Here is a 16,757-nt window from a genome sequence, read left to right on the forward strand (position 1 = left end):
CTTTTCTTTTTTTGGCAGGTTTCTCAGTATAGCCCTGGCTGTATAACTCACTCTGTAGACCAGGCTGGCCTCAAATTCAGAAATCCTCCTGCCTCTGCCTCCCAAGTGCTGGGATTAAAGGTGGGCACCACCACCGCCCGGCTGTTGGGCCTGTCTTAACAGGGTAGTGAAACAAAACTATAAAGCGTGTAGTCTGAAGCCAGGGTTACTTATTGAATCAACCTTTTGAAGGAAGAGAGAAATTCACGATTTCGAGAGTTTGTTTAAAGTACATGTTTGCATCACCTTGTGTCTGAAAACTGTTGTGGATTGCTTTGTTTCTATATTCAGATTGTGAGGCGATGGGTCTGGAGCTGCGTTCATTCCCTGTCTCAGGATTTACTCAGCCAGCCCTGCTGCCCAGCAGCTTGTGTTGATTTAGGCTTTCTAGATCTCTTTCTGCTGAAACAGTTTACCTAGTAGCCTTTGACTTTTATATTGTGCATTAAGCCTGTCTTAAAAGTTAAAGTAGTGAAAGAGAGTTACACAGCGTGGATGGTGGAATTGTGGCAGCTGTTCTGGCTGCCCTTGATAAGCACTGGTGCTCTGGAATCAGTCGCTAGGACTTGAAACCCTGTGTACACTTAGATAGGTCACAGCGACCGCTCTCTTGCCGTTTCTATTTGCTTGTTACCCTAGAGTTGTGTGAGAATGCAGTGAGGTAATATAGTTTACATATTGACAGGTATTAAACACTCAACCTTTAGATGATGTGTGTATGGGTTGGAAATACCAACACATTAAATCACCATGTATGTCCTTAGGTTTTAAATGAAAATAAAAAGTTACAACCTGTCGTAGGGGACTCTCTAAAGCTTAAAAGATGTAGATGGTAGAGATTGTATATAAGTCGAGACTATCTAGACCAAGGCCTACAGAGTGAGTTCCAGGACAGCCAGAGCTATCCAGAGAAACCCTGTCTCGAAAAATCGAAAAGTCGAAAAAAAAAAAAAAACCAAACAAACAAACCCAACAACAACAACAACAAAAACACTGCTTGGATACCACCTGATTTTATTCAAAAATGAAAGAAAACCACCTAACGGAACTCATTTATTTATGACTACTTATAGTGAGAAGTCCACTGATGAGAGACTGTGTGGCCTACACAGCCTGGAATATTTGTAACCTAACCCTCTGCAAAAAAAGTGTGCCTACCCCTCTTATAAACTCTACAGGCTCTATTGGCTTCTAGAAGGCTGTTGGGAATATTTTGGTGCCCTGGGTGCCTGTCAAACTTAATTTGAGATGTGATAAGCCACGGTTTTCCTAAGAAAGGTACCCATGTGAAGCACCTGGACCATTTAAAGATTGTCACACCAACTAATTTAACTCCACTGAGGACTGAATGTGCAGAGAACTACATAAGTTAGTCCAGTTGCTGATGTCGCTGACAAGAAGGCTTATCCACAGGCTGCTTCAGAATGTGTTAGTGATGGCCCTGCAGACCCCTCAGGTTCCGGTTGGAATGGAATAGGGTTTCTACATCGCTTGCTATGATTGTTTAATGGCCTAAAGGTATGCCCGCAGATTGGTAACCTTTTGTATCTGATTTGGAAATACCGCTGTGTGCCTCTGCTATTGTGACAGTGATGAGGTAAAGGGTATGGGAAGTAGATTGTGGGCCTTTTTTAACTTAGTGGAATTAGTGGGTAGGGAAGGGACTGAGAAAATTTTAAGGCAGTTGATTTTAGAGAAGGGGCAGGTGTGGACAGAGGAACAGTGATTTATGCAAAAAAAAAATGTTTTCTATGATTACATAATAATCATGTAAAGATACTGGCATCCTGTGTGTGTATGTGTTTTGGGTGTGTTCACCCATGTTGCATGTGAATGTCAGAGATTGACTTCTAATGGTCTTCCTCAATCATTTCTCTACCTTATTCTTTGAGACAGTCTGTTATTCAACCTAGAGTTCAACCAGTGAGTCCCCAGGATCCGCCTGTCTCTACCCATGTGCTGGGGTGACAGATGTGTACCCCATGCCCAGCTTTTCCATGGGTGCTGGGGATATAAATGTAGATCCTTTATGCTTGTGCATCCAGAACTTAACCTTCTGACCCCACGTCCACCACCAACGGGTGCTGTCTTGAACTGATTCCAATGGTGGGGATTCATCTTTTGAGACAGGATCTGCTTTGCATTCCAGACTGACTTCAAACACAAATATGATCCTTCTGTCTTAGCTTCCTTAGTGCTGGGATCATAGATAGGCATGGACCTTCAGACCTAGCCATTCCTATGGTAAATTTAAAAAAAAAAAATCACAAAAACTTACATGAATCAGATTGAAGTTGTCATCCTTTGAATAGTTCAGTCATATTCCTTTCAGACGTCTTGTGGAGAATGTTAATTATACCCGGATTTCGAGTGAATTGCTTTTGTGGAAAACTAGGTTAACACTGAGTGACTTTATTTTTTGTTCTCTAAAACATATAGGCATTTCAGTCGCACAATGGAAGAGCTTGTTCACGATCTTGTCTCTGCACTGGAAGAGAGCTCTGAGCAAGCCCGAGGTGGATTTGCTGAAACTGGAGAACATTCTCGAAATCTGTCTTGCCCTCTGAAACGCCAGGCCCGGAAAAGGAGAGGGAGGAAGCGGAGATCCTACAACGTTCACCACCCGTGGGAGACAGGCCACTGCTTAAGTGAAGGCTCCGATTCGAGTTTAGAAGAACCAAGTAAGGACTATAGAGAGAAGCACAGCAATAATAAAAAGGACCGCAGTGACTCTGATGACCAGATGTTAGTGGTGAAGCGAAGGCCATCTTCAAACCTAAGCAGCGGCGTTCGAGGTAAGCGGCTCCTGTGGCACGAGTCTGACTTTGCCGTGGACAGCCTTGGGAACAGAACTCTGCGCCGGAGGAGGAAGGTGAAGCGCATGGCCGTGGATCTCCCGCAGGACGTCTCCAGCAAAAGGACAATGACCCAGCTGCCAGAAGGCTGCAGAGATCAGGACATGGACAATGATAGAGCTAGCCAGTATCCAGAGTTTACCCGGAAGAAAGTTAAGAAAAGGAAGTTGAAAGTGATTAGGCCAGGACTGAAAACCCAGGAGGAAGGAGGAGTTTTGGAGAGTGAAGAAAGAAGCCAGCCCAACAAGGACAAGATGGAGTACGAGGAACAGAAAGCCTCGGATGAGCTCAGGAGCGAAAGGTGACGTCTCCTCCTCCTCCTCTCTTCCTCCTCCTCCTCTTCCTCCTCCTCTCTTCCTCCTTCTCCTCTTCCTCCTCCTCCTCCTCCTCCTCCTCTTCCCATGAGAATGGGTGGCTGCAGGCCTGGGCTCAGTGTGTTTCCTATTTGAATTAATTCTGTTTCAGATAATTAGAAGTTGCCACATGATGGTGATCTTACTTTGTAGCTAGGCTCGCATGTCTTTATACTTTGTAGCATTTTCACACAAAGCAGAACCACTCATTTGATTTATGCAGTGTTGACTGTGTTGTAATTGTCTGGATTTCCAGTAAGGAAGTTGCTCTTCTGTGGGAACGGGTTTGCTGTTGAGTAACAGTGCTGTCGGGTAGCTCAGCTCGCTGTGTAGTTAGTAGGGAGCTGTGGCCTTGGGAGCATTTTAGGGTGCAAGTCATGATTCTGTTTCCTGATGTTCAGAGGTCAGACCTTGGGCCGCGTGGGGCTTGGTGTGTTGATCTATAGCTTGCCACGGGATTCCGATCACTTATGAAACGTAAACACCTGATTTATTACGGTATGGAAGCAGCTGATCTTGGCCCTTAGAGAAATGGAATTTGTAGCATTCCTTTCTGTCCATCTCAGGAAGCAGACTGTCTTTTATCTAATTGCCACATGCTCATTGCATGTCAGAGAGTGAGCCTTTGCCGTTTACCCAACTCACTGCCTTTAAGAGCAGCCAGGGTGCACGTGTATCCAGCTCGCGCCCTTACATTGCTTACAGCCAGAGGAAAATGGTGCGGGTGAAAGGGTCTGAGTTTTAATTTTAATTTAATTTAATTAAATTAAAATTGGCCTCATTTTAACCTTGGTAATTGTAGCCTTTGGCTACTTGTGTGTGTTTGTGTGACAGTGGTTATGATGAGAACCCAGGTTGAGTTAATGATAATTTTATTAGACAGTTTACTGTTTACATAGTTTTTCCTCTAAAAGTAAAACTAAGCCGGGAGTGGCGGCGCACGCCTTTAATCCCAGCACTCTCGAGGCAGAGGCAAGCGGATTTCTGAGTTCGAGGCCAGCCTGGTCTACACAGTGAGTTCCAGGACAGCCAGAGCTATTCAGAGAAACCCTGTCTCGAAAAACAAAACAAAACAAAAAACAAACAAAAAGAAAGTAAAACGAAAAGTTTGTTTCTCTTCAGAAAGTTGTTTTTGCACAGGAACAGGGTTGGTTGCATTCTAGTGCTGAGCCCTTGTGTCTGAGGACCTCTCAGCCAAGAGCAGTTAGTGCTGTTGTTCATTGCTGTAGTGTGGCAAACTTACCTGGTTAAGGTGGTGTCGATTCCTACAGGTTTCCATTTTAAGAAGGTTGATATTTTCTTGGATTTGATTTATATTACGAGAACTGTGTGTGTGTGTTTGTGTGCGTGTGTGCATATGTATGCGTATGGCAAACATTTGATTAACTACTACTGCACTGTGCACAGGTGGCTCGAAGACTAATAACAGGCTCTCCAGCATGTTCCTCAGCTGCGGTAGGCATACAAGCTAATACTGAGAATGGCATGGTCTCTATGAGTGATGCCTTCGTATAGGAGCTGTGGTTCAAAGTGAGAGCTAAGACTTGTTCAGACAAGGGAGGACTGGAGAGCCAGCAAGAAAGTGGCATGACTGTCAGAGATCTGTGTAGGATGAAGTGTCTGCAGATCATGCTACAAGGATGTAGAGGATCTGAGGCTACAGCAGCAGTGGTTCTTTAAGGCCTGTGTGCTAGGGTGTTCAGATTTCATCATAAAGGAAATGGGAATTTTTGGCATTGAAGAAGCTTAGCACAACATAGTCTTGACAGGAGTGTTCTCCTGACCTTTGATTAACCTCAGTCCATACAGTGGAGGGTAGAGTCTGAATGTCCTTGCAGACAGTGCTTGCAGGTGTCTAAAGCTGTATTTGGAAGGCTGGTGCTCTCAGATGATGCTGGATTTTATTCATAGGGAAAGGGATTAATATTAATATATATATATATATATATATATATATATACACTTCTCATGGAATATATGCTCATCTGAACAGTAGTTATAAAAATCATTTCCAAACAGGAGAAGAGATAACTGTCCTTACAGATGGATTGTCATGTTGTCTAGCTGCTGGAAATGAAAAGTCTTGCTTGTTACGTTTTTCTTGTTTAATGAGTATAGCAACAAGGAAGTATTGTAGCAACTGGCAAGGTATCAGTAACACAATAGAATTATTTTACGTGTCCATTAAAAAGTACCTCAGTAGAGAGCAAGGATCACTAAAGACTGGTCTTTTCGCACGTGGTGAGGTCGTCATGTTGTGGACAGAGTGAGTGTGCTCCTTGGAGTGAGTGCGCTCCTTGGAGGGAGAGCTCAGGCAGTTTGCAGAGTTCCCCTCTCACATTCTCATCCTCTCAGTCTGTTCCCTTTCACTGTTGATATGCATGTTACCACAGTTAAAGAATACAATGTGTTTTATTTAAAATGGCTTTCTTCTGTTTCTGTGTATTGTGCTTAACCTGTAGTCAACCTGTGAAAAGGAGAACTGGTTGTGTGTAGACTAGATTAGAGAACCCAGCAGATGATGACAGCAGAAACAGTGAGTGAACTCACCGTTTGCAAGCTGTAAAATACTTGCTGTCTGTGGTCAGGCTTAACCTGGCTCGTATTTAGTAAGCATTGGTCTAATGGGGAAATAGGACTGCTGTCTCTCATTATGAAATGCGACACTAGACTGCCGGGGCATGGCACAGAGTCTGTCTGCTGTCTGTCTGTCTGTCTGTGGAGAATCTGAGGGGTTTGAGTTGTAAGTACATTTTTCTCTTGGGGGTTTCAGAAGAGGTCCCGTGCCTGAGGTGTGTTAAGGACAGAGTTGAAGGAAAACAGGAAGAGTAGGAATAGCAGTTTGGACCTTGCCTACATGGAGGGAGGGAGGTCAAACTTCTGTGGGCCTCTCCTTGTAGGAGGGAGGTCACACTCATGAGGTGTTCATCATTTTCAAGCAAGGTTGTGTGTGTTGTAAATGGGATGGCGTGCCTTCAGTTCCTTAGGAATATTGTTGTATAGGAAACTTCGAGAGTCAATTAGAAGAAAGTTTAAAAAATGAATCTCTTGACAAATTCTTATACCTTTCATTAGTTTATTTTTGAAAAGTTTATATAAACTGATAGTTTTAATGTGGATTTAAATCTTAGCAGTGACTTTCATCATAAATATAATATTTTAAAACAGGCTAATGTGCCTGGTTTTTAATAAGCTAGGCTACATTGTTTTATGTTTTTTATTTTGGGCTTGAGTGTCAAGGCACTCACCAGGCCTGATGCTCTGTGTTTGGCTTTCAGAACTCGTGGAAAGGGTAAGCTGACTCCCATAAGCTGTCCCCATGGACAGAATCTTCAGACCTTGGTATACGCATGTGTACACACACACAAATATATACTTTAAAAGGTTATTTATTTCTATTTTATATACAGTGGTGTTTGGACTGCATGTATGTCTGTGTGAGAGTGTTGGATCTCTTGGAACAGGAGTTAACAAACAGTTGTGAATTGCTAAGTGGGTGCTGGGAATTGAACCCAGGTCCTCTGGAAGAGCAGCCAGTTTTCTTAATTGCTGAGCCGTCTCACCAATCCCAAATGAATACTTTTTAAAAAGACTATTTTAATTTAAAAGGTCACCAGTGACTATTTCTTGATTAATTAAAATCAAGACTTAAGAGTAAGCAAGCAGGCACATAAGTGCTTTTAGAATAACAGTTTTCTCAGAGGCCAAGCTTTTCAGGATTTGATCTTATTTTCTATATATTTTCACTTAACTGGCCTGCCATATATATATATTGTTTCCATTAGAACCATAGTGATGTTGTGTTCTTTTTGGAGTATATGTTATTTATTTGAATTTCAATATTAAATTTGAACCCCTATCTTGTTCTTTAGTTTATGCAGAAAAACAAGAACCTTTCTTACTATTGGCTTGACTTTGTGCCACGGCACGGCCACTAGCATGGACCTCGTCTCCTTGGGAAGCGATAGGGTTGATGGGAAATTCTCAGAGCAGCTTTTCTAGAGTATTTACAAATGTGGTTAGGGAAGTCATTTCATATTGGCCCAGTGTTTCTGTGCTGAGAGTCTCAGCCTGTGACGGGTGTGATTTTCCCATCTTATTGAGCTGAGGCTTGAGCTGAATCACACAGCACAGTAGAAAGGGAACAGTGAGCCTTTGATGAGAGCAGGCAATAGACTGTGTCCCCAAGTCAGCACTCTGCAGTCACATCCACTTACTGTCTAGGTCTCATTAGACTCCTGGGCTTTTTTTGTGTGCCAAAAATAATGTGTTCTATAGTTAATGGAACTGGGATAGTTGAAGTTTTGATTTGGAAAAAGAAAAAAGAAAAAAAAAGATAAAGAAACATGTTATTTTCTCTCAGATCTTTGTCAGGCTCAGGTCCGTCTCTGAGCTGCTGTGTCTCTTTAAAGCTTGAGACCCGAGGGATCAATGGTTGTTTTGATCTGCTTCATTTGTCTTCTTTTCCTGGTTGTAGTGACTCCAGCAGTCTCAGCAGCACTGATGCAGGCTTGTTCACCAACGATGAGGGAAGACAAGGTACTGAGCCCTGGATCCCCTTTGAAAAAGTCCATTTGAAAGCTGTGCATCTTGCTGGTGGTTGTATAAGCTGCCAACAGTAACCCCTTGGCATTACAAATGCTACCTAGCGACTGCTGTGTAGTATGGTGGCCGGTCCTATACTCCACAGGCGATGGCTTGGCTTCCTGACCCACTTACAAACTGTATTGAAAAGTAGCGCTCGCGACTAAGCTTCGCACACTGCAGTCTTTGTGATTTGTAGCAAGAGTCATCACTGACTCTTATCCTCCTCGTTACTCCAGACGGTCGTGAAACTGTAAGCATTTAAATGGATTTGTAATGCTTTGTCATTTTATTCCATTGTCACACTTACACTGTCCGACTTATATGTAATTAAATGGCTTTTATTAATTCACTATTATACATTATTGAACACTGTTGAACACTGTTTGAGGTCTTCTCTATCCTGCAGAAAGCCAGAGTCTTTTTAGACCTCAGCGTTGTAGTGTTTTGAGTGAGGAACCATGCTTACCTTGCCTGACTTCACTCCTCACACAAGCCGGCTTCTCATTCACTGTGCAGATCCTAGAGTTGCACTAGCCATATGTGTTAGCAATATGTGCACTTGCCACGGAGGTATCATATTTTTAAAAGTGCAATATTAAGTCCAGGAATGGTAGCCTATGCCCTTAATCCTAGCACTTAGAGTCAGAAGCAGGCCGATGATATCTGTGAGTTCTACACCAGTAAGGGCTACTTCGTGAGACCCTGTCTCAAAAACAAACCAATCAAACAAGAAGAAGAAGGCATCTGCAGAAAGTAGGTTCTACAGAAAGGAATAGAATATTTATTGTCTGAATTATAGACTCTTGAGTGATTTTATGGGAAGGGAAAAGCACAGTAATATTGCTCATGTTTTCTCCCAGACCTCCTTGGTGAGGAAAGCAGGTGAGAGGACCACTCTCCTCACTGCTGTGCACACGTCACCAGGAGCATGCCAGTAGAACTACCTTGGTAATAGACTTGAGTTTTGTTAAAGTACAGATCTTACCCAGCTTATAGATGTTGATATGATCAAATAAAATGATAAACTTTAATAAAAAGAAACTTCTTGGCAAGCCTGGTACTCTTTAGAAGGCCCTGGCTTAGGAAGAAATAGCAACAGTTATTGTGAGTTTATTGTATCTTGTGTTGCTGGGGGATTTTCTGTTATTTAATTTACTTTCTTCTCACTTCATTTCATTTTTTAAGAACTGTATGAGTTCCCGATTTTTATTTATTTTAAATGAGGGAACTAATAGAGCAGAAGTGACTTTCTCCATGTCATAGGACAATGGATTTTTAATTCACCTATCACCATCCCTTGCCCAAGCTTTTAATGACTATTTAATTTACTTTTCAACAGTACAGTGGTGTATCATATAAAACTGAAGTCAAATAACTTCATAGTTTTAGCGTAGTTTTCTTGTTTCTTTTTGAGACAGGTTCTACGTTAATATAACAACACAAGCTGGCCTAAACAGTCTTCAACTGTGCCACCAGTAAAGCGTAGGATTAGGCTTGTGTCAATACCTGGCATAGTGCTGTGCTAATGGCAATGCAGATATAAGGAGGTCGGTCTCTAGTGAGTCCCTGCTTGCATTTAATAGACTTGCTTTGTGGCATTTTAATTTACCTTGCCTATGAAATACTGATACTTGTTTTGCAAATTGTAATTTTTAACAAAATATTTTTATTAGTTCACTAAGTTAAACAGTCTTGTGATACTCATTTCACAGCTGCTTTTAACTTGGTTCATTTGAACTAAATCTGTTTCTCGTATATCATCCTCAGCTAAGGTTTCGACAGTTTTGCATATATTTTGCTTCATGGTTGCAGTTTCCATTTTAATATTAAGAGATTTCAAAATCAGAAGTCCCTTAAAAGGGAAAGTGATTGTTTACGTATGAAAACTCTCTTCCAAACAAACTGTCAGCTCTGGGGGCTCCTTGGGATCCTAGGCACAGTTAGTGCACACTTTCAAATCTTCCTTGTTTCTTATTTTTGTAATCTATCTACATTCAATACTGTAATCATTTTTATATGTTTGTCTCTTTATAGCTCTTAATAATCCCTTAAGAGAAAGATAAAAATGTTGCCAGTCCCTGATCTTAAGTGGATTTAATGGTCATTTTAAATGACCTGCTAGGTTCCCCTTAGAACAGCAGTGAATACTTGTTGCTCCTGAAGTGTCTATTGCCATGAAGAACTGACTCTGTGGACTCTGACTCTCTGGTGGATTTCTGTCTTCTCCCAGGTGACGATGAGCAGAGTGACTGGTTCTATGAGAAGGAGTCAGGCGGAGCATGCGGGATTGCTGGAGTCGTGCCCTGGTGGGAAAAGGACGAGCCAGCAGAGCTGGACACCAACCTGCCCGACCCTGTGTTTGAGAGTATCTTAAGTGGCTCCTTCCCTCTCATGTCCCATTCTGGCAGAGGAGGTCAGTAGTTGTCCCTGAGTGCTTCTCCTGTTAGCTTGTGGCTCCTCCTGGCTAGACTGACTGGGAGGACAGACCAATATGGAGGCAGGAGAAACACAGGTGCTGGAGAGAAGCTTGCTGGGCCCTAGCCCTCTCCTGCTGTGACAGCATTGAAAGTGCTGGCCCTCTTCCTGTACTCACTCATCAGGGCAGGGAGGAGGGTCACCAGGTCACCAGGTCACCAGGCTGTGGATGGAGGGAGAGTTCTTAGCTTTGTAATGTGAGCTAGTAAGTCAGAGCCTTCGAGCCTGCTAGGAATTTGCTCAGCTCTTCTAAGTATGAATTTCACGTTTCCTCCAGTAATTTTCGTGAGTTCACAACTATCAGCAGGTTAGTTTTCCTTCTGTGTTGACGGATCTTCTGTGCCCAGCGATCGATCACGTATCTTCTCAATTGACTGTTTGATTTCCCAGGTTTCCAAGCTAGACTCAGTCGCCTTCATGGAACGCCTTCAAAGAATATTAAAAAATCTTCAGGGGCTCCACCTTCAATGGTAGGCATGCTTTTTTATTGAATTGTCATGTTTGGAAATGTTTCCATTTCTCTGGAATAAAAAGGCACATCCTTATTCTTCATTTATATTCTAATGTTATACTTAAAAATAATCCATTTTTTTGTAGGCTACAAACTGGACCAGTGAGATTCCCCTATAAGCCAAATCTTCTAATGCTAATCAATTAGTTACATTTTGAACACCTGGGGAATGGCATTCAAAGGAACCTGGCTCCTGTCCTCTTCCCGGGAGGGACACACTGAAGTGTGAGCCTCTTTGATGCAGGCCTGGGGCTGTTTGTGCTGCAGGATTGGTGTTCTTTCTTTTAGCCTCAAGTGAATCTGACTGGGAGGATTCCCTGGGATGTAGATTGACCCTGGGGAGATAAAAACTACAAACTACTGTATATTTTTATATATTTTTCTTTTATGGTTTTTAACATTGGATCTATTTATGAATTGCTTGCTTTGCCAAATGCTAACTAAAGATAGAAAATTAAACTATATTTAACTCAAGTATTCCTTAATATTTCTACGATTGGTTGAGATTCAGTTTTAATATCTTACTGTTTGTAAATAAGAAATGATGCATTGCCATTTATGGTTCATTTTAACAGGAGTCTCCTCTAGCAGTGAGATTTAAAACAGTTGTGTTTTACTCAGGGTTCTTGAATAAGGTGATGTAAGTAATAGGTGAGGTTGATAATCTTTATGTTTTATTAACTTCATACTTGGACAATTGTTCTGTATTAATCCTGTTATAGTTTTCACTGGACTGTAACAGTCCTCCTACCTCTCACACAGCACAGCGTGGACAAGCTGGTCAGCATCGGGGAGTCATCTGCTCTTACGTTTTCAGTGCTGTGTATTTGAGCCATGAACGCGTCTCAGCTGCCTCACTGGCTTGGTGCTCTATGAGATGACTGCCCGTGTGTTTTACCAGTGCTGCACACTGCGTCTCACCATCATGTCTGACGGGAGATGCTACTGCATCCTTAGGATGGCCGCCCATGGGTGCCATTGAGTTTTAGAAATACTCGCATAAGCTCATTTTCACCAATCAGGAGGGAAATCAACATTTTCATTGGTGTATAATTCTTACAGTTTACTAGTTTGAGCCATGTGAGTTTTTTAAAATGATTACTATTTTTGTAAAAGTCCTGTAATTGATAGTCTTTATGGTTTAATGTTTTCATACTGTATGGTTTGATTGTCAGCTCAGCATTTAATGGCTAAATTAAATATCATTGGAAAGGAAACTTAAAGTTGACATTGCTTTTACCTCAGATTTTATGTTCTGAAAGATGTAAAATTAAGTAGGAATGTATGACAATGTCTCTGGAGATACTAACGGTGACTTGGTGCAAGTTGAGCCCCTGACTCTTCCATTTAAAGGTGCAGACATGTTCTTAGTAGGGATTTCAATACTGTGTCTCAGAGCAGAAATTTGTGGTTTTTACTGAATTACAGAAATGCGTTTGTTTTGTATGGTCACTATCCTTTAGATCTGAATAAGTCACTGTAACATCCCAGCCTATGCACTTTGCCTCACCAATCATGAATCTAGATGAGGGCTATCTAATTCTTGGCTTAGTTTTACCTATTTTTATTTTTGGTCCATTGCTTGCTTGAGCATAGCTGGGATTTGTAGCCCATTTTCTAGGCTTATTGCAGCCTCCCTGTCGTATTTTATAGAAGCTATTACACTGATAGGCTAGCTTCATGGTGTTGATGATACATGGCTTCACCATACCGCAAGCTGCCTTTCCTGGCTAAATTGTAAAGAGGTGATTAGGCTTCACTTCATGGAGATATTCTGTGTGTGTATTTTACATGGAATGAGTGTGTTAGGCCAGACTTTTACTGCAAACAGAGGTATCCTAAAGGCTTTCTTTCTCACAACCCTGAATTGTCCTTGGTTAGAGTTTTACATACTGTAATTTTTCTTTCCCAATAAAATCTCTGACTTGAGTAATAAAGGTAAGATTTTCAGTTTTTGCAGATATTTTTCAATTCTCTTATGTTTTTACTAATTTTATACATAGTTTACTACCTTAAAAACTTTAACCTGCTAAGGCAGTCATCATTAAGGGGCATCTGTTATTTCTTATAATAAATTAAATTCATTTAGTGTAGATTCACACTGGGAAAGCCAAAGTATATTTGAGAGATTCATTTCATGGGCAGATTTCAACATGTCTAGCTCCAGCCCTTTAGTGAGGACGGTGACAGAGGCTCCTGAGTGGGAAGCGATGTTGGGGGGATCTGTGAAGGAAATGACAGAGGAACCTAACGGAGATAGGACTGTCCAGTATAACACTGAAGGCTTTGTAGGTTTAGGTTCCTGAGGGTCTGGGGTTCCCATCTTCTCATTAGCTGCTGCTGCATAACGGTGTGTGTGTACTTATGTTTAAAGGTATTTACTGTGTATTGCTGACTCATGATGTGAAACTTATGGATTAATTAGCACCAAAAAGGCCGAACAAAGATTCTCTAACAAGTATTTTGTCCACAAGGCTCACTGACCTTCTCATGCTTAGTCACAATGGCAGACTCCTTTCAACCTGAATTTTGGGGCCCGGATTTGAAAGCAGTAAGTTCACTAGATAAAGCACGAGAATGCCAGTGACTCAGTACTCAGTAGGTCATACAAAAGACACGTGTTACTGGGTCAGCGCTGCAGTAAGAGGACAGTCTGTGTTCTCAGCTGGGAGTCTTCACTTGGTGAGGCAGCTCAGAGTTTCCACTGTTGTACACATAGCCAAGAAGATCTGCACAAGTTCTTAGTATTGCCTTTCAGGTTGCAAATACATGTTAGCTGGTAGAATTTTTCAGATTCAGAATCTGCAAGGAAGAACAAAAATTGAGTATAGTTTTTGTAGAAAACAGAGTGGAATCGTAGAACAGTGGTTCTTAGCCTGTAGACCGTGACCTCCACAGGGGTTGGGTATCGGATACTCTGCATATCAGTTATTTGCATTATGATTCAGAATGCTATGAAGGAGCAACACAATAATTTTAGGGCTGCAGTCGGTCACCACAACATGAGGAATGTGTTGCAGTACTAGGAGCCTGAGAACTGCGGGTGCAGAGTGTTACAGCTGGGCAACTCATGTACTTAGGAATCCACTCCGGCTCTTAGTATGACTTGAATGCACACGGTAAACCTCACTTTCCTGTTCTGTTAAACACAGACTACTTACTTGATAGAAGTCTTGTCCGGCTTTAATGAGGCTCAGGCCCATCTTTGACCCATAGTATATAATAATAAGTGATAATTGCTGTTGTTTTTGCAGATAATAAACATAGCTGGTAGTGCAACTTACATTTTTATCATGAATCCAAGTGTAGAATTTAACCTTCAACTTTTCAATTCATATTTCATATATAATTTGACATTACCTTAATATAGTACATTATTTTATAGACCTTTAGGTTCCTTTTGTATCTTATTTATGTTTAATCTGACTTCTGTCTATGGTATAGTCTGAAGAATTGTTCTGAATGAATTTTTGGTTAACAAGTAAGTACTTAAGTCTCAAAATTGAACTGGTAAGCTCTAAGGCCTGTCTCTCCATGCCTCCTCCATCTCAGATCAATCATTAAGCTATTCTTTTACACTGTTTACGAGGTTTGAATCCAGTTTTAATCCTTAGATAATTATGCCCATGTATATGTGAGATTCTATGTCTTGAGAAGTTCCTGTTGGAAGAACTACTTGACTGGTCATGGTGGTTTATACTAGTTCCACCACTTGAGAGGCAGAGACCAGAGACTCAGGAGTTAAAGATCATCCTTGATAAAATAACAAATTCTAGGTTAGCCTGTACTATATGAAACCCTGTCTCAAAAATCACAAATAGAAGTACTGCTGTTGTCTGGTTAGAAACTCCAGTTTATTGGTGCTCTGCTAGCCAGCCTTTTACTATGTAATTTTAGGAGAATTGTTATTTATATGGAATGTGCTAGGGTATTATCTTGCTTAGGGTTTTACTCCTGGGAACAGACACTATGGCCAAGGCAACTCTTACAAGGGACAGCATTTAACTGGGACTGGGTTACAGGTTGAGAGGTTCAGTCCGTTATCACCAAGGTGATAGGAGCTGAAAATTCTACATCTTCATTTGAAGACAAACAGGAGAAGACCAGCTTCTAGGCAGCTAGGACAAGGGTCTTAAAGCCCATGGCCACATTGGCATGCTTCCTGCAACAAGGCCATACCTCCCAATAGTGCCACCCCCTGGAGCAAGCATAGTCCAACTATCGTAGGCAGTCACCCAGAAGATACAGCCTGCACTCTTGACATGGCTAGACTTTATTCATTAAGTGCTGTTTGCAGCCATAACAGCAATGATGCTGGAATCTAGCTTGAGGAGACTATCCTTGCAGCATGGTTCAGTAACCTTACTAGAGGGTAGCTGTCCATTTGGCCAGAATGCCCTACTCTTCGGTTTTTTGTTTGATTTTTGTTTGATTTGTAACAGAGTCTCACTGTAGCCCTGGCTGCATGGGACTCACTATGTAGTCCTGAACCTTTGAACCTGCCACTTCTCAGTGCTGGGATTAAAGGTGTTCACCACATACCTGGCTCAGAATACTCTACTCCTAAGTATTCCAATTATGTTTTCCAATTTGGGTTTTCTGAGGGTGAAATCTTTTTAAATTCTCTTTTTATTTTGTTTTAAATTAATGAATCATCAGCAGGTCTAATATTCACTGAATCTATTCAAATTGTAATGATTGCAGAACAATTGGGAGGGAAAGACTCATCTCAAAGCACAGTGTTTGAAAATCAGTCTTATGTAAGACATTGTGGTAAAGTAGAGGGCTTTGTGTACCGTGCTTACAGTTGCTTGAAGACCAGTTTTGTGCGATTATAAGACCATGTAAAATGTTTTGCAAAAAGAAAGAAAGAAAGAAAGAAAGAAAGAAAGAAAGAAAGAAAGAAAGAAAGAAAGAAAGAAAGTGGTGGAGTTGATTTCTTATGTCTGTTTTAAGTCTAAGTCTATGATCAAAGCCTGCATGTTAACCCTTTCTACAGAGTGTCCTATTACTGTTCATACATAACTTGTGTCTCTCGGCAGAGAGAGGAGCCCTTAAGGTGGTTCATGCTGTGACTGACCATGAACAACTGTTGTCCGTACTTCCTTTCTGAAGTTGTGTTGACAGTTACCGTGTTACTATAGTGAACTCTTCATATGTCCTCTCAGTGTTTGTGGTGCAGTTTCTCAAGATTCTAAAGGAGGAATATTTAGGCTCTGCTATAGCCTTTTACTGAGAAGGATCATTTAAAATGGAATTTGTTTAGAAAAGGGGTTTAAATAACTATTTTTTAAGACTAGTCAAAGAGAAAAGAGTTTATGACAAAATCTAAAGTGATATAAAATAACACACAGCCTGTGTCTGCAACTATATTTTGATTATAAAGTGAGTATTATTCAAGCCTTTTTAGTGGAAATTTTAGCAGCGGAATCCTTTATGATCATCTTCTTGCCTGGAAATCTGTATTCCTAGAGCATTTTTTGGAGACTTTGGAGAATGTATGTTTAGAAAGTTATATTCTAATTATGCTAATTATATATTAATTTCATGTTCTTTTCAGTATCAGCTTGAAACCTAGATTTCAAGCTATTTTAATCTTAGAATTTTTGGAGATAAAATTGGTTCTGTATTATAGAAAAACACAAATTTATAAAATTAATATTTCTCATACAAAATCTAGTATTGTCTGTTTGCTTTAAATTTTTTACTTCATGTTACTTTATATATTATAGTGAAATTTTAATGAAAATGTAAATCTCATATCATCTCATAAGGATCAATATTAGTACAGATATTCTTGGATTATATTTTCAGTGTGGATATACATACTTACTTAATGGTGCATTGTAGTATACCCATTTATTCACTTATTTGCATTTGAGTGCTGTATTCTCCATTTGCTTAAGAACTCCTTAGGAAGCAGCAGATGCAGACAAT

General features: G+C 40.8%; 1 protein-coding gene across 8 annotated transcripts in view; it reads left to right on the forward strand.

Annotated features, from left to right (window-relative positions):
- Positions 1-16,757, forward strand: part of Gpatch2 (G-patch domain containing 2) — a 145,425-nt gene that overhangs the window by 8,416 nt on the left and 120,252 nt on the right. For all 8 annotated transcript variants that reach the window (XR_015048613.1, XR_015048614.1, XM_085843676.1 and 5 more), the window contains exons 2-5: positions 2,479-3,195; positions 7,725-7,786; positions 10,065-10,247; positions 10,700-10,779. Coding sequence is in view for 6 of the 8 variants with exons in the window: in XM_029478561.2 (XP_029334421.1) it covers positions 2,479-3,195; positions 7,725-7,786; positions 10,065-10,247; positions 10,700-10,779 (1,042 nt within the window). In the remaining 2 variants the exon portion in view is untranslated. The remainder of the gene's footprint in view (positions 1-2,478; positions 3,196-7,724; positions 7,787-10,064; positions 10,248-10,699; positions 10,780-16,757) is intronic.

Source organism: Mus caroli, unplaced genomic scaffold (genome assembly GCF_978045245.1).
Source record: "Mus caroli unplaced genomic scaffold, Mus_caroli_1 scaffold_1, whole genome shotgun sequence".
Lineage (NCBI taxonomy): Eukaryota > Metazoa > Chordata > Mammalia > Rodentia > Muridae > Mus > Mus caroli.